This window comes from Cydia amplana, chromosome 9, assembly GCF_948474715.1.
Source record: "Cydia amplana chromosome 9, ilCydAmpl1.1, whole genome shotgun sequence".
In the NCBI taxonomy this organism is placed as follows: domain Eukaryota; kingdom Metazoa; phylum Arthropoda; class Insecta; order Lepidoptera; family Tortricidae; genus Cydia; species Cydia amplana.
The window spans coordinates 9,063,257-9,088,067 of NC_086077.1; the positions used below are offsets into that span (position 1 = coordinate 9,063,257).

Consider the following 24,811-nt stretch of genomic DNA (forward strand, 5'->3'; position numbering starts at 1 on the left):
AATGACATGAGGTATATCTTTAGTATATAATTATAGCTGCACATTATAAAACAAACGAAATAGAGCACAAACAAGTTTTGTATGAAAACTTTAAATTCGCCGTAGTTTTTGTTTCAAATAGGTATGTTTCGCATTAAACTAATTATTGTAAGGACAAATTTCCAGAGCAATCTAGCTGATAGTTTTAAAATGAGAGCGTAGTCATTTGTATGGAGAACCGAGTTTGCTGCGGACTGTTTTAATCATCGAATTTTGTTATTTCGCTTTGGTAGTCAGCATTCCTCAGCTTCCATAAATTCATCCAACATTAAAGAACTTTAGGTAGGCAGACTACATTGTAGGTACTAAATTTACCGTTTAACCGTCTTTTTTAGATATTTCAAAATATGATGTTACGAATAATAGTTATGTCTCTTTACGATTTGCTTATTATTTGTTTCAATTTGAAGTTTTTAACATATATTTTAGTTCGCCATTAAATAAATTAATTGTAGGTACTGTCCAATTTTTTCTCAAAGCTGACTAGTACAGTATTTTAAAATTTAACTTAACTGATATTCGTTACAATTTAATTGTAAGTACTTTGTTCTAGGCTAGTTCACTATGTTATTTATAACAGATAACAAAGAAATATAATAAATCTATCTACTCAATATTTGTACTTACTTAATCAATATCAACATTAAGAGTGCATCAATTTCAGTACCTAGGTATAACAATTACTATGATATGTGTTCAAATTGTATTTAAAAATTATGACGTTTTATAAGGTTACTTTATTATTAAGTATATATATAATTACAGCCTTATTGGCAACAAGCAAGGTTCTCTTTTGTTTGGAAACGGCAGTATAATTATATTATATTTTACAGTACATATGGGGCTACTTTTTCGAAATAGTTATTTTCGATACAAGTGCGAAAAAGAGGAAATTCGAAACAAGTGGCGATAAATTAAAACACGACCGAAGGGAGTGTTTTAAATAGACACGAGTTGCGAATTACCTATTCGCACGTGTATCGAACAACGTTTTACAGTACATATGGCACTTTAATTTCGACATACGCACGAAAAGTGCTATTTTACGCACGCATATTTTATTTTAGCCCCATATTACTGTAAATAACTATTATAGATAGGTACATAATATTCGATTACGTTGCTGGCATTTTAAGACAGTCTGAGAAAAAAACTGCGGCTAGCGTATCGGTCCTATAAATTGTATCCCTTTTTGTTCAAAATATTGTCGGTATAATGGAGAATAATAACCTAAAGTAAGGAGTAAAGTAATCCTTGACTCAATAAGTACTTTGAATAAGTAGTATTCATATATTTGAACACGTTTCTTGTGCATGGCATCCATTGTATCCACCTTAGAGGTCACGAACAAACAAGGAACCCTGAAAATCGAATACTTAAGTGCAAACAAAATACATAGGTATTGATTGTGTTGGTTCTTGAGGAGTAAATTTGGCACTTGATAACTTAGGACTTAGGAGAGGTGACAGAATATCTAAGGCAATTTTGCGTGTAAATCGGCATAAGTACTTAATTCCACAGTAAACTTAAATTTTACTACATACATTTTGTATAGCAGGTACCAGACGTCAACATACATCCTCATACAGATAAGGACACTCGTAAAATACAAGACTCAGGAATAAAAAATATTCAACAAATACCTATACTACTCTATGGGAGTAGATATTATGCCATACACCTATTTATAAATGTCTGATATACCCACTCTGAAGCTTGAAGTCATCATTTTGTGTCCACGACAATAAGGGGCAGTCCCATTCATCTTATTGGAGAACGTCATAATAGTATTTTATACAATCGTGATATAATGGAGAGCTTTTCAGTCGAGTACCGTGTTTAGGCAACGAAGCTTGCTGAGTTGCCTAAGTAAGGTACGAGATTGAAAAGCTTGATTATATCACTATTGTATACAATACTTTTTCTACGAGTCAACAAAAAAATACTTAAAACTAGTAGAAGAATCATATCATTATGTAGATAAAAAAACCAAAAGTATACAGCTAAGATGCGCGAGCAGCCGCGATACCTTCATACTCGTACGCGACCCGGCCCCCGCGCCCCGAGGCCCCGGCCGGTTGGTCAACGACACCTTCTCGTAACTCATGAGGCCCTGGTACTTGCTCCGCGCGTTCGATTGGTCAATTTCATTATAGTTGACTAAACTGTATCGAAATGAATATTATAGTTGAGTTGGGGTCCCATAGTGAAAAAAGTATGCGATTTCACTTTGGTCGACGAGTAGAAAAAGTAAATTATAATGATGTCCAATGATGTAAATGAGTAATCGTTAATAAACGTTATTGTCACCACTCTTGCTGGTCATTTTCGTCATAACGGCTTCCCGGTCAGGCACGGTGTCTCTGACAAGCGGGCCGTGGTTCCAGTTCGGCGGGTACCCGAATTGCCGCACATCGTCCCACCACTGCTGCTTGCCGTCCGCCCAGATGCAGTACACCACGTTGGTGCCGACCAGCACGGCGAAGCACACCCAGAAGGCGACGCGCCACTCGCTTAGAGTTGACTGTGGGAAAATGGTTATTATTATTAACGTTATTTATAGTTAATAGCTGTGTACCACATTGTCGGTAGCCAATGGTGCGTACCAAAAAACCTTTGAATAAAAACGTCATTAAAACTTTTACTTGCAGATATGTAATAAACTTTTATAATAGAAAATACGTTTTTAACGAGAAAAGAATTTTTGGTACAAGCTTTTATAATTGACTGTAATTTTCTTTCCACGGGCAACTAAAACTCATCGAGACAATTCTAACCAACCCCAAACACAATAATTTGTGTTGTTTAAAAAGGTTTTATTATAAGTTTTTGTTTGGTACTGAATCTTGGCCAAAGCATACACTACATACTTTAACCAAAACATACACAATTTGGAATTCATTCGCGATTCAAAATTCCTAATAATTTTATTGTCAATATCTGGGTGACCGAGCTTCGCTCGGAAAACATATAAAAACTCGGAAATGGGTTTTTTCCTAGAGATAAGACCTAGCTAGATCAATTTTTCGCCCCCGAAAACCCCTATATAGCAAATTTCATCGAAACCGTTAGAGCCGTTTCCGAGATCCCCGAAATATATATATACAGTGTGTAAATCCAATACGGGCGAATATTTATACTGTTGTTAGCATAGGACCTAAAAAGTATATTGAGATACATTTGACTTAGAAATGCAATGAAAATTTTAACCATACAAAATAATTCGGCCCGCAATGTAATACACCACACAAGTTACGGAATACGAGCTTTTTAAAGTAACTGTCAACGCTTGTTGGCAGTTACAATCTTGTTACAATAAAAAGCTCTTATCTCGTAATGTCATGCCATATTATGTTTCTTAATGTTTGCAGTACATTGCTGCTCGGTACATGTGAACAAAAATAATTACGGGGTCATAATTAAGTGTAACTTAAAAAAACTTCTTAATTCATGATTAGACGGGTAAATTCTATACCTGATTTAATTTATTGCCCGTATTGGACTTACACACTGTATATAAATAAATAAATAAATATCAAATCAAATATCAAATATCAACATTTATTCAGCAAATAGGCCATAAGGGCACTTTTACACGTCAATATGGAATTTACATACAGCAAAAAAAACCACATAAACAATTATAAAATACAACTAAGCCGTAAATATCAAATCAAACTAACATAGAGATGTATAAAGTCTCTAAATGTCGAATTACAAAAAACGCAATAACAATAGTATTGAAAAAAAAACAAAGATACAAAAACTATAATCTAAAATTATTTAAGTAGAGATGTAAATGTCTCTAAGTGTCATCATAACTAAAAGATTACAATATATAGTAGTTAATCAAATTATCCTTAGAGATGTATAGGGTCTCCAAGAGTCAAAATCCTGTATACGTAATTAAAACATTCATTAAATTAAAGAAAATGATAGTAAAAATAAAATAGCATACGAGAACCGAATGAGGTGTGTCCATGTAATTATCCTCAAAAATAAAGTTACTAAATATAATAGCTCGTGTTAGCTTAAATAGACCAGTCTCCACAAACAGCACCCGTTCACGAGTATGACGCGTATCTCAGCCATCGCCTCTCTCAACCTTCATTCGGGAAAGTGGCGACCCGATCAACAACGCCACCGTAAGCAAAGACTTTTAAGCGAGCATGACATATTCAAGCTGCCGGGCCATATTAATATTTAAATTGTAATAACGTATAGCTTTGAGACACAAAATTTTGTTAAATAAACAAGAATTGCTCGTTTAAAGGTATTAGATAGATATTTCTCTCTCGTTAGACTCTTTCTCTAGCTCTCGTTGTGTACATTACACAGAATACTGGGCTGTGTATGTATCAAACAATACCAAATATTTAAATTCTAAATATGGAGGTACAGTCGCCATCAGATATTACTACATATATAGTAGTACTCAAGGTGTTCAGAAATATCTAAAAAGTCTCTATTATCACCACATTAAAATTCACGTGTTTTTGATGATGGTGACTGTATCTACAAGGGTACAATCGTTACGGTGTGTCACCATTATGGTACACAAAAAAACAACGGGTTGCACTCCGGGAGTGCCGACCGAAGTGAAAACTCAATGACATCTTACGTCTTACGGTCACGTGATCGTCTCACGCTGTTTCGAGTTTAACATTTTTCCCCACCTCAAAAAGTGCACAGCGCCGCTAAAGAAGCACTTCAAAAAGGAGCGAACTTACATTAGGGGTTAACAGTCCGATAAGGAAGGGAGTGGCGATCCCGGCGAAGGTGGACGTGGTGTTGACCAGAGACGTCAGCGTGCCGGCATAGTTCGGCGCCAAGTCTAGCGCGTTCACCTGGAATTACCATTATATAATCATTATTAACGAAGCTTACGGCATTATTAACGATGCTCCGATATAAATACAATGCCGCGCGACGCTGTGCGGCGTAAGCGCCATCGACAATAAGGTCCCTTTTCATAGATAATGCCCCGTATAGCCTGCTGTTTGTTATAAAGATAAGCGTAAGATACAGAATACTTTGAAGAAACTACATTACCATCAAGAGAGAGACAGATTTACTCAGGAGAATCCCTAAACCATACCTACTGCAACCATAATTCGTCTTTACGAAGGCAGTATGCTTTTTTGTAACAACTCCTTATGTAAATTTATATAGCGAATATGAATATGTATTTATTTTATATGATAGAGATTCAATCTCGACATTCTGCGTTAAGTCAACCCGTGATACGAACAATGATACTGAAATATAAATTACAACTGTATATTTTGTACGAATTGCAAACTGACGCGTTGATAGTAAACTGACATGTTTGTGTTCTTAGAAACACAGTGACTATTCAGTTACATGACATTTATGAAGGTGAATTACTTTTTTGTTATCTTGCTTTTTGTAATCTAATATTACAGAATTATCGTGATTTGGAAGGAAGCCAAGTTTCGTGAAATGTGCACAAACACTACCGAATCATAAAGTGATATGTTTCCTTTCAACTTTTTTAATCTATGATGTTTTAATTGTATGAAATCGTTTTAACATCACGACGTAACAGAAAGCTAAATTGTGTTACTACCAATTTTTTGAGTTATGTAGTGGACACTGGGCTTTTTAACTGTATCCAGGCAATCACAAAATAAAGTCTGTATGCGATTTAACGTGAAGCCTATGTGTACGGAATTATGTATTTAGCATGTATACCATTCAGTCTATGATGCTATAAAAAGTTACCTTCATTCCGCTGTAGAATCCTCCCATTAAAGCCATGGAGAGGACAAAGTAGGCTATGGCGAGATCCCGGTTACAGCCTGCATACGACGCAAGAACGATGCATATCGCGGGGCCCGTTGCAGCTGCAATAACAAGTTATTAGGTTACTTAATCGTAATTTTGCAGATGACCTAACTTTTACACCTGTGTTGTAAATAGTTGTAATCAACACAGCACAGGTAGGTAATACAAGCTGTTTCAAGTCACGAAGTTTTTTCGTATCAGAGCCCGTACCATGAGTCATTGACAGTGTCAAAACTGACATAAACGCATTCGAGAACGTAATTTACTTTCTATACATCTAGCTTGCACTAATATGCGAGTACGAGCGAGATGTATAGAAAGTAAGTTACCTTCTCGATAGCGTTTATGTCAGTGCCAAACTGGTGGTAGTGGTACTATTACATTATGTTACTTTCTATTTAAATTGACAATAGGTGTAGGTACCTGTTGTCAATTTAAATAGAAAGTACTTTCTATTATAGAATTATACATAGAATCTATTATAGAATTATACTGTATTATTTTCAGCGCGTTTATTAAGCTACCTTATAAATTTTCAACAGACTTCAATTTTCAAAAGTTAGTAGAGTATTAGTACCTATAGTTGTATGGATGATCCTTCCAGTTTTGATCGTATGCCATCCCTTTTTAATGCACAGGTCACACACAAATCCGAAGATAAAGGAGCTGATCCACATAGCGGCATAGGGCAGGGCGGTCAGCACACCGGTAGTCGCGATGTTGTATTTGAGTACGTCGTGAGAGTACTTTGGTAAGTCTGAGACCATAGTGTAGTAACCCCAGTCGTGGCCAACCTATAACGAAACAATTGAAAAGTTAACTTTTTATAACACTTGGCAGACATTTCTTTAAGGCTGAAAGTCTATATGCAATGTAAAACCAATTTGAATTTGAAGAAAGTATTACAATGAGATAGAGAATAATATTATAACTACCTCCGACCAAGATTTCGTTTGCGTAAAAGCCGTTCAAAACTTTCGACCCTATTTTCATCGATAAAGGGCTTGAATTAAAAAAATAGTAGAGGTCTACAATATTTGAAGTAAGATGCGTTTAAATTTCAAGGTCCTACGTTTTTATATACCTAATACAAAATATAATTACATTTCTATTTAATTTTTTCGAGAAAATACTTGCTCTCTATCGCTTTTGCTCTCTCGCGTTTTTTAGGGTTCCGTACCCAAAGGGTAAAAAGACTAAAAGTTACTAAGACTCCACTGTCCATCTGTTTATCTACCGTGATAGCTAGGCAGTTGAAATTTTCACAGATGATGTATTTCTGTTGCCGCTATTACAACAAATACTAATAATTTTTAAGAAAAAAAAACCGACTTCTATGCGGCCCGGTGAAAGATTATTGTAGATGGTGCGCTATGTAGAAAAGGAAGCATTTCGTTTCTGTAAGGCTCGCAGTTCTAACCTAACCTAACCCACTTTTGTTCGGTTCTGTGAGGATAGCAGTTCAAACCTAACCTAACCCACTTAACGGCGCATGCGGTGCGGTGTGTGGTGTACGGGGGTTTGAGCGGGAGGGGTTTGGCCTCATCATACTTTATACCTACATTTTATGGTAGGTAATCATAGTGGTTTATTTAGTTTAGGTATCATGGTGGTTTTCCAGGTCAAGGTCCGGGTCTGTGTCCGAGTCCGGGTCCGAGTCTGGGTCTAGTCCAGGTCCGAGTCCGAATCCGAGTCCAGGTCCGGGTCCGGGTCCGAACCGGATCCGGGTACGAGTCCGGATCTGGATCCGAGACCGGGTCCCAGTCCAAGTCAAAGTCGAAATTTGAAATCACCAAACATGTACTATGCGTCGTTGAAGAGTTCTGTTCTGATCATCATCAGCAGTTCCAGTTCATCAAATGCGACAGTTTTTAATGTTAATGCTTTATTTTATGATGAAAATACAGAAAATTCTATACGTGTGCCTTTAAGATTTGAGGAGTTCCCTCGATTTCTCATGGATCCCATGTTCAGAACTTGAGCTTGACATAAATATGGCTTAAAAACCTAACTTGCTTAACAAACATAACGAAAAGAAAAAATCGCCAAACGCGAGCTATGCGTCGTTAAAGAGTTTCGTTCTGGTCATCATCAGCAGTTACACTTCCTCAAATGTTACTTTTTAAATGTATATGCTTGATTTGTTGATTAAAACACAACAATCACTATATGTATGCCTTTAAGATTTGAGGAGTTCCCTCGATTCCTTATGGATCTCATCATCAGAACTCGAGCTTGACAGAAATGTGGCTTAAAACTAAACTTGCTTAACAAACATAACGAAGAGGACAAATCGCCAAACGTGAACTATGGGTCGTTGAAGAGTTCTGTTCTGATCATCATCAGCAGTTCCACTTCATCAAATGCGACAGTTTTTAATAAAAATGCTTGATTTTCTGATGAAAATACAAAAATCTCTATACGCACACCTTTAAGATTTGAGGAGTTCCCTCGATTCCTCATGGATCCCATCATCAGAACTCGAGCTTGACAAAAATGTGGCTTAAAAACTTAACTTGCTTAACAAACATAACGAAGAGGACAAATCGCCAAACGTGAACTATGCGTCGTTGAAGAGTTCTGTTCTGATCATCATCAGCAGTTCCACTTCATCAAATGTCACGTTTCTGAATGTATATGCTTGATTTGTTGATAAAAACACAAAAATCACTATATGTATGCCTTTAAGATTTGAGGAGTTCCCTCGATTCCTCATGGATCCCATCATCAGAACTGGGTTTTCACAAAAACGGGACCAATCTGTATGAATATACATACAATCAAAAAAAGAATTTTCAAAATCGGTCCAGTAATGACGGAGATATGGAGTAACAAACATAAAAAAAAATAAAAAAAATAAAAAAAAAATAAAAAAAATAAAAAAAAACACAACCGAATTGATAACCTCCTCCTTTTAGATTTGGAAGTCGGTTAAAAACAGCGTATTATGTACAATAAATATTTAAGTGGGGCTCCCATACAACAAACGTGATTTTTTGCCGTTTTTTTGCGTAATGGTACGGAACCCTTCGTGCGCGAGTCCGACTCGTACTTGGCCGGTTTTTTTACAATAATAACTGATGTACAGTTGACATCAGATATATGAACACGTACTTTAGCGCCTTGAAAATACAGGCGTGTTTATATTTGCAAGGACCTTGGCCGCTCCGGTATATCTGATGGGAATGTACAAATTGAAACACAGGCCCTATGTTCATATTAAGCTATTTTAAAATTTAAACTGCCCGCTAACCAGTTTAGTCGCCGCGAGTCAAGGTTACCTTCATGGCTAACATGGCCATTTAAATGGTATTAAACTTAGTTACGTAATCACAGCAGTTTCTATTTATAGAATTCATTTGCTATGTCATTTTCGAAGATTCACATGTTTGTAAATTTAACCCTTAATTTGACTGTGTCCGGTGTGGCGGTCAACTCATTTGAAAAAATATGACAGCTTTTCGTGAAATTATTTACTATATTTTCACATGGCAATCGATTTTTGAATTTCTGCGGATGGGTAGAAAAATATAGTTGAAGTACCCTCAATGTCATTATATTAGTTAATCTGTAAAATGGCACCGCCTCGCACGTCAGCTGTTTTTACCAAGGTATATATGCGTTTATCACTGTTATTTTCCAAAACAACGAGTCAATATGAATCAAAATAATAATCTTTGTTATATAATTGAAAGGAACTAATATTATAAAATTGCATTTTATTACTTTGTCATTCTCTAAACTGCCGCGAATCAGTTGTCCGTTGCACCGGACTTCACCAAATATGCTGTAAACGATGTTTAGTAATATTTGTCCGCAGTGGCGGACTCTGCCAATGACACCGAGTTTAACTTTACTAGTATAATAAATTTAACTTTTATGAATGTAGAGTTTTGTTCGTGAACAAACTCACTTCTTTGCTAAGACTTTTTGTTTACCTTCCAACAGCACAAGGTGTTAGGCCGCTCAGCTAAGATTTTGGCGCTCATACCTAAAGAACATGCCGAATCTGAAGCAAGTGAAGTTTCTACTCGCGAAAATGAAGTGCTTGATAATTTTGACGCTGACTCATATTTTTCCTCATCAGCATCGTTGTCATCCTCGCTAGAACGACTGAATATTTCAAATAGTTCTGAAAATGACCATGAACTTATGTACAACAATGTTGTAAATAGTTATGAGGTACATACATTGCAGGATGTAAATGTCCCATTAACACCTATTATGCGGGAAGTAATTGATCAAGAAAATTATTACTGAAAGGCATCGCCGGAGTACCTACATTTTGCGCGAAAGATACGGCATATTTTCTGTGGAAACTATTTGTCGTAATCGATTGCGAGGGGCTGATGAAAAACTTACTATCGAGAAGGTGCTGAAAAAGAAAGCCCGAGGTAGTTTTTCCGAAGTTGTCTGCAATACCAATAAATTGGCGATACTACGTTGGAATGATAACAAATGTGCCACCTTCATAAGTTCATAAGTCATGCTTATCTATCTAATACCTTTAAACGAGCAATTGTTGCATATTTATTTATTTATATGTATATATATTTCGGAGATCTCGGGAGCGGCTCTAACGATTTCGATGAAATTTGCTATATGGGGGTATTTGGGGGCGAAAAATCGATGTAGCTAGGTTTTATCTCTGGGAAAACGCGCATTTTCGAGTTTTTATACGTTTTCCGAGCAAAGCTCGGTCTCCCAAATAGTATCTCTATAATATACAGAATTCCATTTAAAAGTCGAAGGTGGTACTTGAATATCTTCTTGACATACCTATGTATAAACAATGGGTGGCTTTTGTATAAAAAAAACTGTTGCTCGAAAAATCTAAAATCAAAACCACTAAAAGCCTTCAGACTAGACTTATATACAGCTTTGACTAAGTCTAACAGGTCAGATCATCGTGAAAAAAATGTGGAATGTACTGTCAAAAGGCCAGTTGCAGCTCGTCCAGCTGACTCAGTGCGTTATGATAATATTGGGCATTTCATGAGCACCAAATCTGAGGGTCGCTGTATGTATTGCAACAAAAAAACAGTTGTATACTGTATAAAGTTCAATGTCAGATTATGCTTCGTTACAGGAAAAAACCCCTGAAATTGTCAACTACATTTTCACACAAAATAATGTATATATTTGAATTTTGAAGTACATTTTTAATTTCTAATTATTTTTTTATTTCTTTGGCAATGTCCGTCTCGGCGGACATCTCCATTTGTCTATTATATTCCAGGAATTTGGCAGAGTCCGGTGTAGCGGACATAGTTTTTCTCGGGATCTGGAAAATCTAGATTTTTATTTTTATTTTTTGGAAGCTTCTGAAGGTACAATTATTCAATTTTATTAGCAAAATATATAAATTTCTGTTATCAAAGTCTCTGCCAAATTAAGGGTTAATTAAGGTTGCATTTTCTTCTTCTATTAGGACGATAGGGACGACTGTTACTAGTTACAAATACACAAAACAAACACACTACCTATAAAAAGCCTAGCATAGCAACTTTCTTAGCTCATGAAGTCATTATACCATTGACGTATAATATCTAAGGACGGGCTAATGGGGCACTAAAAATGGTACAAGTTCAGCGGTGTTACTCACGAATTCCAGCCAATCGTGCAGTCTAACGCAACTAGTTGCGACCAATAGCGCGCGTAATGCGAACTCGTCAACCAATCGCGCGCGTGATGCGAACTCATCAACCAATCGCGTTGTAGCGGTTTCACACCGCTGTACTGGCCCCTGTCATGCCTCATTATTATTGCCCGTAAAGCCAGTCCCTAGATATCTATGTCAATGCATGATACCTATTGTGAATATTGGGATATTTATGGCCGTGCAATTACCATGCAAATGACCATTATGTCCACTTCAGCCACTTCTGTGTCAATGTCTACAAGGTTTATAAATGCATTATGAATAATAAGTAATATAACATGACATCAACAGTGATAAATTGATAATGATACCGTTCCATGAAACAAAGATTCTGTGTTACAAGTCACACCGTGTCCAAAATACATCAGTAAGAGAGGGTTAACTCAAAATTGTAGTTTTTATATTTAATAAATAAATAACTATTGGACATTTTTACACAAATTTACTAAGCTCAAGAAGGCTTGTTGTGGGTACTCAGACAACGATATAATATATAAATAGGTACATATCTACTTAGAAGACACCCATGACTCAGGAACAATTATCTGTTCCCATCACATAAATAAATGTCCTTGCCGGGATTCGAACCCTGGACCATCGGCTTCCGGGACCAAATGTCAAAAAATTCATACGGAAAGTAGATAATATTTTTATAGAAACGTTTTTATTAATTCAATAAAACGGATATGAAAGTTTACACCTAGAGGCTTATTCTGATTTAACCTGGATCAAATTCAAAACTTGTTATTACATACATTTCTTCAACCAGAAATTTCACTATGAGTCTTATGACACCAGAATTTTTATGGGATTTCGAAGACAGAAACTCCGTAGTTGGTAGATACAGTCGCCATCAGATATATTGGAGCGACCAAGGTGTTCACAAAATCTGAACACGCACTCTAACGCCTCTAAAATAGAGGCGTGTTCAGATAATTGTGAGCACCTTGGCCGCTCCGATCTATTATTTTTGTGATGGCGACTGTACAAAAATATTCGAGTAAACTTACTGCGGCACAAACTAACGCCCACACGGGCCACGATCTCAGTATAGCCTTCCATGGCACCGGGTCCTTGGCGGCCTTGTGGTCTGCCGTTGTCACGTTGGCGTTTAGATAGCTGAGCTCCTTCTTTGAGATAAAGGGATGCGTGTTGGGAGTGCTGTAGCATAATAAACTCTGGAAAAAAAGTTATCTTATAAAGTACCTAAATGGCTAGCAGGAACGTGTTTGATATGGGTAATTTACCAAAGATACATCACAATTCATAGACGTATAAGTATGCAAGGACAACTTGTCTTTGTTATTAAAGTAAAGTTTATAATGACTATTCAAATATAGACAGATTACTTGGATGTTGGATGATTACCATGTGTAAATAGGTAGAAAGTAATAAAAGTCAATATGGAAGCGATTATTAAAATTTACAAAATAATCTTCAGAATTTTATTCATTTATATGCATAGTAAAAAGTACAATGGCCGGACGTAATACCTAGAAGGATTATTTACCCAGTCAACTAAGGCCAAAACGGAATATATCTCCGCCGTCCTCACCAGCCTCGAAAACATTAAAAGTCATGTATAAATTTCTACCGAGTACCGCATGTTTATATTACCACGCGCGGCGGTGATACGAAAACTGATCACAAAATGTATGTTGTTTAAAATTGTATAAAGTCTTGTATATCCCTACAATTTTTAAACCGTGTTGTAGAACAGAGATTAGTGTTTTATTTAGTGTATATTTGATATAAATTCTTGCAAAATCACTTCATATTTTTTCAAAAATAATTAAAATATCACAAAATCCGGGGAAGTCACACTACACGGGCCGTGACATTTAGAACTTGTAATTTTTTTAAATATGTTTTGAATACTCTTAGGACAATAAATTTAGGTTGACCTAAAACTAGAGGTAAATTGCTAAGTATATTGACAAAGAGTTTACTTATGTTCTTAAAAATATATGCTATTCTTACGTGTTACACAAAAAAGGCATAAGAATAAGAATCACCCATACATACCCACAAAGCAAACCATAGCAGACCAAACCCGCCGAAGAAGTAGAATACGTTGGCCCAGTCTTGGCCATCAGACAACAGGATGCCCGACATGAAGGAACCGAAGATGTTGCCGATCTGAGCACCGCCGAAGACGAGGGCGCCTTGGAACGAGCGCTCGTGTGGCGGCACCCATCTGGCCAGCATTATCATGAGGGCTGGCATCGTGGGACCCTGAAATAAATGTAATAGTTTTTTTAATATATATATTTTATTTGAGTGGCGATCCATTGTGTTTAAAAATCATTTTTTTTTGCAACTATTCGCAAGTTGAAAGGCTTGTAAAATATAGTAGTGAAAATATAGTATTTACTATACTTATGATTATGACACTAGAGAGTTCTATTAAACTAAAATATTTTTTTCAAAATAACGCAAATTAATTGGTATCTATTTTCTACACTATGGTGTCAATATTTTTGATAATTGATAAGCAGCTAGTAGGGTTTGCACGACGGATCCGAAATGTATGGGAATATCCGCGGATCCGGATCCAGATTCGGATAATTTCATACATTTCGGATCCGGATTGCAAACTCTAACAGCCAGGAATTCAATTATATATGTTTTAAAACATTTTCAGTTAGTGAGTCATTGATTTATGGCCAATCTCATTGAAACTCGTTACACACATAGGTCGCAAACACAATAAGCTACGGAAATCTATTACGGGAAAAAATATGCAAATTATGCGGCGTCGTGAGTAGACAACAGCGTAACAGGAAGGAAGTAATTTGTTACGTTGTCAATCTTCGCAGAGTAATCAGAGACGTGACAAAATACGGAGCTTAACTTACGAGACTTTTGGGACAAGCTAAAATAGGTAATATTGACTGGAGATATGTAAGCAATGTCTTAGAATTCCAGTAAGTTTACCTATTCTTTACAAACGAAACAACACGAAAACATTTTTTTTGCATTTAGTATAAAATGTAGAAGGTCGTTTTTTTTTTAAAGTTGTCCCCTATACTTTTTTTACAAATTTGGAATTTTTTATGTTATTTCTACTCAGAATCAGGAGCTATTTCTATCCTAATAGGAGAGAAAAAGTGTCCCAAAATTTCCATACATTTTTCGGTCTTTCCATTCCGCGACCGCCATACAAAGTCTATGAAAAATGGTGACGGAATGGAAATAAAAACCTTAGGACACTTTTTTTCTCTTATTAGGATAGAAAGAGCTCGTGATTCTGAGTAGAAATAACATAAAAAATCCCAATATTTGAAATAATGTGTAGGGGACAACTTTAAAAAAAAACTCCCAGAAGGCTATTAAACTCCTCCTGGATATAGGTATTAGGTACGAGTACGAGTAGTTATATTGGTACCGTAGACGCAAATTAAATCAAGACTTAGGTAAGTATATTAATAAATAGCGTCATTTGTATGCACACATCTGATGTGGAATGCAAATAGTGCGAACCGCCATTAACTGGTTCTCAAAGAGAATCTTGAATTTGCGCCCTAACTAAGATAATTATAGCCTCTCTTCCCTTTTTAAAATTACTCTGGTCTTTGTTGAATCTGGGAATTGGCCACCTAATTAGGTATGTAACTAGCAGTCGAACCCATTGTAACTAGCCATTACAACTGTAGTAAACTTTAGCTACTGATATATTTTAGTGATTAAAAAATTGAAAAAAATACGAATTAATTCGATTCATTAGCCTGGCTTCTTATTAAAAATTGCAAAATTGGAGTTACCTTACCGGTAACCTAAAACGATATATCTTTCGGTTACAAAAATTACCAATAAAATGCAAAAAAACACAAAAGTGTAATAACCTTATTCGAACATGATCCTCTGAATAATTTTGTCGGGTCCGTAATACTTTATTATAGCTACTGTTAAACAAAGAATGGCTGATACCTACAATATGGTAACAAGGAAGACCGTTTAGAATTTAAACTCTGTCATCAAAGGTGTGCAAAGGAACACAATCGGAATGCTAATGATTATATCTAAGGCGCCACGTAACGAAACGAATAAGAAAATAAACTTTTTCTACTCCAGCACTTAAATGTGTCAATTAAATGACTGACAGTGATATCTAAAGCAATGTCATTTGAATGCTTTGTCTATAGGCTCATAAGATGACTGCTAGCAGTCATCTTATGAGTATAATACAACTGCTTTATTTTTTTAAAGATACAAGTTCCGATCATCTTGATTGAAAGAGGTATGTTTTCATTTACAATAATAACTCTTTTTTTTTTTTAAATAATAACTCAATTTTTTTTAAATAATAACTCTTTTTTTTTAATCTCTTTTTTTTTTAATAATTTTTTTTTTTTTGCTGCAGCTGTCATAGAAAAAGTAATGTATGCAACAGCTCATAATTGGTTCTTAAAATTCAAGGGTCTTTTTTTTTTTTTTTTTTTTGCTGCAGCTGTCATAGAAAAAGTAATGTATGCAACAGCTCATAATTGGTTCTTAAAATTCTCGGGTCTTTTTTTACAAAACTCGACTACGTCTCGTTTTGTAACTTCGACCCTTGAATTTTAAGAACCCTTATTATATCACTGTTGCATAAACTACTATTAAAATAAATGGTCTTATTTGAGTCGATAGAGTCAAACGAGATAGGTACGTTACCGTTGAAGTTAGTAGTGTCTAAGTCTATAAAAGTTATGAAATATTACGTAAGCTTATGACACGCTCTAATGTACCTATATAAAATATAAAATATTGATACAAAATCTGCGGGCGCAGCATGGTTCCGTTTTTATCGCCTGCCTTACTCATAATTTCTTTGTTGCCTTAAATTATTTGGTTTTATAATTATGTTTCCATGTGTGAACTGAAACATTTCAACTAAACAGATAAGCTGATGTCAAGGTCGTACAAGGCATGTTATAGACATTTATTTTTTCCTGTAAATATTTCTCGTAAGAGTCTTAATGATAATGATAAAAATCTTCCACCAAACTATCTAAACAGTGAAATCGTGCTAAGTAAACTATGATTTAGTCGTACCAGCATCAGCTGCCAGTCTAAAACTAAATAATAATAAACAGATTAATTAAGTTTTATTTTTATTTACACAAGTTTATCCGGAATCTAGTAAAATATCGTCAGATTGTTCAAACCAGAAGAAGATTAGAAAAACGTAAATAAAACAAGGTTTTTCGGAAAAAGTAATATTTTTGATCGGTAATTTTTATCTTCAATAATTCTAACTAAATATCCATTTACTTTGATGATTGGAAGGTGAACTTTATATACGGTTTACTTCTAAAACATACCTCTCCCATTCCCTGAAGCACACGAAGAGCAAACAGCCCACCCCAGCCTCCATTACCCATACGGATGACCCACGGAGTAAGGAAGGTGAACAGAGCTGTGCTCAGGAGACCCACGCCCAAGGTCCACTTGCCGCCCCACTTCTCGGCCAAATAGCCTCCGGGGACTTGAGTGGCGGCGTAGCCGTAGTAGAAACCACTTAGGATTAGACCCTGAGTGGCCTGGTCCCAGGTTTGTGTTGCGTACTGAAATCATTCGACCAAAAACCAAGTTTAAATTTAAGTCAATTAAAAAAAAGGAATATCTAGTCCTGCACTACGCCTATAAGTAGACTGTGTATATTTGTACAATGAGTAAATAATATTATGTTGATGCAATTGAAATGCTAAACTTACAAATACCAGGAACTAACCGCAATAGCATTGGTTGGAATATAAACTTACAATAGGTATTGTATGCTATACCTAATAATTAATCAGTTTTAGCAATGAACTTCGATATGTTCACATTAAGATGACACACACTCGATAAACAACAATGTACTTATTGCCAATCAAATCCTTTTTATGCACCGAGAGATATCGAAAAAACTTGTATCTACACATATAACATAAAACACTCTACATATGATGCTTTCAAAAATCGCAAAATACCACAAGTATTAAAGATATACTGTTTTCTTTGAACAATGAATTGTGATAATATTTTAATGATGACATTAATATCAATTGTATAATTACATTTGAATTGCGAACAACTCAGAAAAACGAAGTAATTTCATTTGAACTTTATTTTAATAACAGTGGAGATGACATTATATTCGAAATGAAGTGTCAATTGCAGTTAAAAAAAAAAGCGGCCAAGTGCGAGTCGGACTCGCCCATGAAGGGTTCCGTATTTAGGCGATTTATGACGTATAAAAAAAAACTACTTACTAGATCTCGTTCAAACCAATTTTCGGTGGAAGTTTACATGGTAATGTACATCATATATTTTTTTTAGTTTTATCATTCTCTTATTTTAGAAGTTACAGGGGGGGGGGGACACACATTTTACCACTTTGGAAGTGTCTCTCGCGCAAACTATTCAGTTTAGAAAAAAATGATATTAGAAACCTCAATATCATTTTTGAAGACCTATCCATAGATACCCCACACGTATGGGATTGATGAAAAAAAAATTTTTGAGTTTCAGTTCGAAGTATGGGGAACCCCAAAAATGTATTGCTTTTTTTCTATATTTGTGTGAAAATCTTAATGCGGTTCACAGAATACATCTACTTACCAAGTTTCAACAGTATAGTTCTTATAGTTTCGGAGAAAAGTGCCTGTGACATACGGACGGACAGACAGACAGACAGACAGACATGACGAATCTATAAGGGTTCCGTTTTTTGCCATTTGGCTACGGAACCCTAAAAACGGTTCCGTAACATGCTTGAAAAAGTTTTCATCGCTGATATCTGCGATAGAGCAACGATGCGGCAAAACCGGTCGTAATATGCGGTTCCTGAACACATCATAGAGAGCTTTTAATTTGTGTGTAGATAAAATGTAATTGTACATAATTATGTATTTAAACACTCGTGTGATTCTATTATGAAACTCGCTTCCCTCGTTTCATAAACTTTAATGCCTTTCATTATATAGCAGTCGCATATACTACTATTGACCACCTTTGTTACTTACTGGACTTATAAAGACAGTAGTGTTGGCAGGAATCGGGTCGCTTTCGCATATTAGTTCAGTGTTATTCTGAGTAGGGTCTGATTCGTTCTTGTGGATCGGCACCACCATCTGAGTGATAGCCAAGTTCAAGCACACCCTCATAGTGTAGGCGTTGCAGACACCAAGGAGCCCCATCACACCGAGTATGTAGCGTTGTGGGATGAAACAACCTGTAACAAGGAAAAAAAGCTACATGTATTTAAAAGGGCGTTTTTTTTTAGTTGTCCTCTACACTTTTTTTTTTTCAAATTTGGGATTTTTTATGTTATTTCTACTCAGAATCACGAGCTCTTTCTATCCTAATAGGAGAACATAAAAAATCGGCCAAGTGCGAGTCGGACTCGCCCATGAAGGGTTCCGTATTTAGGCGATTTATGACGTATTAAAAAAAAATACTTACTAGATCTCGTTCAAACCAATTTTCAGTGGAAGTTTACATGATAATGTACATCATATATTTTTTTTAGTTTTATCATTCTCTTATTTTAGAAGTTACAGGGGGGGGGACACATTTTACCACTTTAGAAGTGTCTCTCGCGCAAACTACTTATTTAGTTTAGAAAAAAAATGATATTAGAAACCTCAATATCATTTTTGAAGACCTATCATAGATACCCCACACGTATGGGTTTGATGAAAAAAATTTTTTTGAGTTTCAGTTCTAAGCATGGGGAACCCCAAAAATTTATTGTTTTTTTTTCTATTTTTGTGTTAACATCTTAATGCGGTTCACAGAATACATCTACTTACCAAGTTTCAACAGTGTAGTTCTTATAGTTTCGGAGAAAAGTGGCTGTGACATACGGACGGACAGACGGACAGACGGACAGACGGACAGACGGACAGACGGACAGACGGACAGACGGACAGACGGACAGACGGACAGACGGACAGATGGACAGACAGACAGACAGACAGACATGACGAATCTATAAGGGTTCCGTTTTTTGCTATTTGGCTACGGAACCCTAAAAAGTGTCCCAAAATTTCCATACATTTTTCGATCTTTCCATTCCGCGACCGGCATACAAAGTCTATAAAAAATGGTGACGGAATGGAAATAAAAACCTTAGGACACTTTTTTCTCCTATTAGGATAGAAAAAGCTCGTGATTCTGAGTAGAAATAACATAAAAAATCCCAAATTTGAAAAAAAAGTGTAGGGGACAACTTTAAAAAAACCGCCCAAAATCCTTAGAAATATCATACTTAATTACTTTTGTACAAATACAAAAACGTGTCAATTTTCTATATTTTTTTTTAGTATTTGTACCCATAATTCATTTTGTATGAAAAAATAATGGCTTTCAATTTTACGTGATCATTTTATTAAACATCCACATTGGCTAGCTAATGAATAATTCGATATGAACTCACTTTTTAATTAAGAACATGAAAGAGCCTCAAAATTATGCAAATGTAATTATTAAGTATCCATAATAATATTTTTGGTAAGAATAAACTACCAATATTTACATTATCGCTGCAAATACACTGCGGACATAATTATCGCTTTTCATGACAATGTAATTAAATAGGTACAGAACTAAAACTTACATAAGTAAACTTACGTAGGTATATGTGGTATAACATGTAGTATACAATTGTGTGGATGTTTGTGTCGCGATTCACAGTAGCGTTAAAACTATGCCGATTTTGATAAATGAAATGTGAATCGATTCGTTTTTACGCGGGTGACATACCTATTTAGGCTACATTTTAAATGAATATGGGAGATGAGGCGGTTTGTCTACGAAAACTTTCATAGTTGAATTCGTGCCCCGATAATTTTTATCACGAGGTGTCAAGCAACAATTTTGCCTACTTGTAAAACAAATTACTATTACCTTTAATTAAAAATTATAAGAGACCTACCTACTATTCACGTGTTTACAAATAATACAAATCGGTCAATCACGAATCATGAGTCGGTTAAGAAGAAAAAGACGTGGTACGAAACTCTCAGAGCGTGAATCCGGCTCACCCTTGGCCGATTTTTCTTTTGCTAGATCTTCTTTTCCTCTTTACGTACCTATGCCTTTTGAGAACCTGAAAGCAGCTCAAGGGCTTAGCCAACCGAGTTTATCCCACACAAACCACTTTCCATGTTTCGAAAGTTGATTATATAGGACCCGTATTCAGAAACAAAAGATATATTCCAATACAATAAGGTTTGAATATGAAATATCTGAAAAAAAAATTACGTTAACTAAACGCAAACCATTAACCAAGAATCAAAGAAGCAAAAAAAATGGCTATTGCGTTGACGCATATCTGTTTGCCCCTTGGGTGGCTTGGTAGAGAATGCCTGAAGGCATTAAGTCCGACTTTTATACTAATTTTGTACATAGCAAAGTTTAAATTAATATAATTATAATGCTAGAATAGGTATACTAGGTACCTATAGGTATATAAACTCCTTTAAAATGACATAGTTGTACATAGCTACTCGACAAATTTGGAATACGAGTAAGTATACCGCGTGGGGCGTCGTGGTTTAAAAGGAAATCAGCCTTTGTTTACTTTTACTAGGTACATTTACTTTCTTAATAACTATTTATAATCGTTCTTGTTTGCTATAATTATTTAACAAGCTATAAAAAAGTAAGCCTTAGGTATTGGGATTAGTCCGGATTCTTCACGATGTTTTCCTTCACCGAAAAGCGACTAATATCAAATGTTCCGATACACATGTTCCGATAAACTCATTGGTACGAGCCGGGGTTTGAACCTGCGACCTTCGGAATTGTCTGGTTAATGAAAAAAGATATTATAGTGCTTCACACTCAAACTTGTACTTGGCTTAGCTCTGTAGAGAGATTTTAATCAGTCAATACGTTTTCGATATCGTTTTTATACACTAAACGTTGGCAGAGAATAAGGCTAGGTTCAACATTATAATGATGCAATATTGCACTGACTCTCCACATATTACTTATAATATTAAAACCTTATTACATATTTATTAGGGTTAATGAAAAATATTAAGCAAGTGAGTGGCTAAGTATTATTTACTCGCTAAGGGAAGGGTTATGGCTTGTATGTATGTATGTGGGTATTGTGTCGTATTTTAAATATTTTAAGTATGTAGCTTTACGTAAAACTCTAGGCCGATTTTGGTAAATGGTGAATCGAATCGATTTGTTATTATGCCTTGTGGGTAAAACGGTGGTATAGATAATAAAAATATTAAGTACCTAGCTAATTAATAATACATTTTTACAAAAAGGCTTTAATTTGCTTACCAACCACTAGGAAGCCAAATTAATGTTTCCTGCAAACCGCAAGTTTAACATAATCGTAAAAACTTAAATCATACATGAACTATAAATGTTTACGACTAAAGTGAAAAAATATGATAGGTAGTTAAGGTAGTGAATAGGTAGAGATTTAATTATTTCGGTTTACACTTAATATTTTTATGCTCTAGCACACTGTATTAAGACGTAATTTAGCTTGTATTCAGCACGGATTTGCCAAGCGGTCCGAAAGCTGGAGGCTGTTACTTAGTTAATAACTCATAGTCTTTAACATCTTGTATTTGGAGACTTTAAATGACAGCAAATACCTAGGATTTACGCACAATTCTTGTTTTTGTTTTAAATATTAACTTTGCCTCTAAAATTAATAAAATTAAGTTTTAAAGATGATGTCTTCTTTTAAACTCGCCTTTTTTCGTTCATTTAAATAGGAAATCGTTGTCGTATCAGGTGTCCTAGCACTAGCATATTGCCACATCGGTTCTCCATCGCCCTCAATAGAAAACACGGTATGAAGATAATGCGTAGGTAGGTACGTAACCCGCACACATAAAATCGACTACTACTAATCTACTATTTTAGCTGCAGGCGGCTGCAATCCTTACGTTTCATTAAATTATCGCAAGGGACATAACGTGTTGGCCTCGGCTCCGCGCACGCCTCCCAGATTTCTAGAACATTATTGTTCCGTGTAAGGAAAAAATATAATTATAGGTACCAATATTTTTAGTACATACTTAGGCCAAAGAGATGGTGCAATTTTTTCCAAGAATGGCGCCATAACCTCGGCTAGATAGCGTTAATTTCAATATTTATAAATTAACATATCAGTGAAAGAATAAGGATCAGAGTCAAATGGCGTTCTAACACTTTTAATCTTCTGTCAAAAGATGGCGGTAAATTTACTGTGGCTACATAATTTACTATGAGACTATGACTGTATAAAATCTATTCTCTTTGGTTTAATAAAATCAAAGATTTCTATTCTAACGAACAAACTGCAAATGAAACGAGTTGCAGAAAATATAATTAAGTAACACGACCAAAGACAATCTATTTTTCATAGTATGTAACTTCTTGAGGGAATAATTGGAACCTGTTCCACCTTAACTTTACTTTAAAGTCGGTTAGTGGGATAACTATTAATTATCAGGTTATCTTTACACATGTATACACATACCTACACAGCGACTGTACACAGTCGCCTACATAAATATATCAATCTGTTACCTTATCTGCGGGACAGATAAGAGCGGTGCTGAATGGAATATTGTACTTCAATGTTATGCCGACAGATATCAATTAATCAGTTCAGTTACCGGGTCGTGGAAGCATCTAGTCAGTAAAGACAGTAAACGATTTCGAACTAGTCAAGTGGTCAACGCCTATTACTTCCACCCTTTAGAGTAGGTATGATTTCGGGGATAACTTATATCATAATTTATTATATTTACTAAATTGTATCCATATCGCTTATACGATTTTATACGATAGTTTAGATGACTTTGTATGATAGTAGATATATTTAATATTATATGAAAGTATACTTACAAATTGTAATACTTTAATATCTACTTTAATACTAGCTTATTCATAATTGGTGTGGTTGTTCAGTATGTGTAATCATAGCATAATTATTGTATTGTAGTAAATAGAGTTTTCGAACTTTTTTCCTTTTTGATAATTGCTAATAATAGCCCCAAGTAGGTAATTATATCAGAGAAGATATATTATAGGTACTTACATACATTTTTTGTTTCAAAATAAAAAAGTCAACCCAGTTAAAACTTATTAAAGTAAAGAACTTTTAACATAATCATTACCTACTCTTGTTTTGTCATTAAATACAGTTAAATACCTATTGAGATACTTATGATTTTTGTTTCTCAAAACAAAGTTCGCCAAAGTTTAGATACACAAACAATCAATAATGTTTGATTAATATTTAGCATGTTCTGTTTGAATAGTACATATAAAAATCATTTTTTAGCAATTGCCAAACGCTCCCAAGAGCAATACTTACATGATCGCAAAGTCCTAGTCAACGCGTTATCCACAACCTTTGGTTGTTTCGGAGTTTTCTGCCCCAGCAGGTTGTGCGCCTGCGCTTGAGCTTCTGTATTATAGTCCATTTTATACAATTATATCACAGTTTTCTTCAAACTAACTATATTACAAAAAAAAGTTTATTCTTATAATTGTTTTAATAAATTTTATACTTAAAATGCTTCTATTTTCAAAAATTCGCCAAATAATTTACACGCACAACATTTACACGATTTTATTTACACATGACACATTCGCACACGCCAACAGCCTGGCGTGGACAGAGAACACTGGCAGTTTGCGCGTTCGCAAGTTTAGTATGTTTACCGGCGTCAGCACATGGCACAGTTGTCATCGGTTACGTTCGATCATGTAAAGACCGAAGCTGCTAACCTTGGAGCCACGCTTTTAAATTATCGTAGTAAACAAAAACGACTTAACCGTGTACGCGAGTAATATATACATACGACCTTGCGTATATTGGTAATTATGTACAATTACGTAAATTAACCCTTGATAGCCTTTTATATCCATAAGAATTTAAGTTGAGATTTAATATTCTTTGTATACTTGCATAAAATAAGTTCCGATTTCAATGTTGAATTGTTGTAATCAAATGTAAAGTAAGTAGTTACATACGTAAGTAGTTTTACGTTATTTGATTTTTATCTACAAATAAAATAACATTAAATGAGTACCTACTTACTTTACTTAGACTGCGAACATTCTAAGTCGGGATAGTCTATGGGGAATGATATTTTTTTAATATACTTAAACATATTCTTATTTAGGTATTTTAAGATTAAAATAAACTTATTTTTTACTTTTCTACATCAAGTAAAACAACACTATTCCTCTCCCTAACTAAAGGACTCTGGGTAGATAGGTATGTCATACAAAAGAGCCCATGCCTTGTGACCGTAATCCGTAATATGTCCGCGTAGGTATACATTATGTAAAGTCAAC

The 24,811-nt window shown here is 35.2% G+C and overlaps 1 protein-coding gene across 1 annotated transcript; it reads right to left on the reverse strand.

The window, feature by feature from the left end:
- Positions 1-2,292: 2,292 nt before the first annotated feature.
- On the reverse strand, positions 2,293-23,975 carry LOC134651061 (putative inorganic phosphate cotransporter). Its single transcript, XM_063506046.1, has 9 exons — positions 23,823-23,975; positions 18,502-18,710; positions 16,816-17,058; positions 13,535-13,744; positions 12,520-12,687; positions 6,425-6,641; positions 5,785-5,906; positions 4,770-4,886; positions 2,293-2,563 (listed from the first exon to the last, which is right to left on the reverse strand). The coding sequence occupies exons 1-9, from the start codon at positions 23,929-23,931 to the stop codon at positions 2,330-2,332; spliced, it is 1,629 nt and encodes a 542-aa protein (XP_063362116.1). The 5' UTR covers positions 23,932-23,975; the 3' UTR covers positions 2,293-2,329.
- Between the last annotated feature and the right edge of the window lie 836 nt (positions 23,976-24,811).

Excerpts from the sequence above, each read along its gene's own strand:
- LOC134651061 (XM_063506046.1), bottom strand. The coding sequence starts at position 23,931 with ATGGACTATAATACAGAAGCTCAAGCGCAGGCGCACAACCTGCTGGGG. Across the intron at positions 17,059-18,501 it reads CTACTGTCTTTATAAGTCCA|TACGCAACACAAACCTGGGA; the intron begins GTAAGTAACAAA and ends GAATGATTTCAG. Across the intron at positions 12,688-13,534 it reads TGCTATGGTTTGCTTTGTGG|AGTTTATTATGCTACAGCAC; the intron begins GTATGTATGGGT and ends CTTTTTTTCCAG.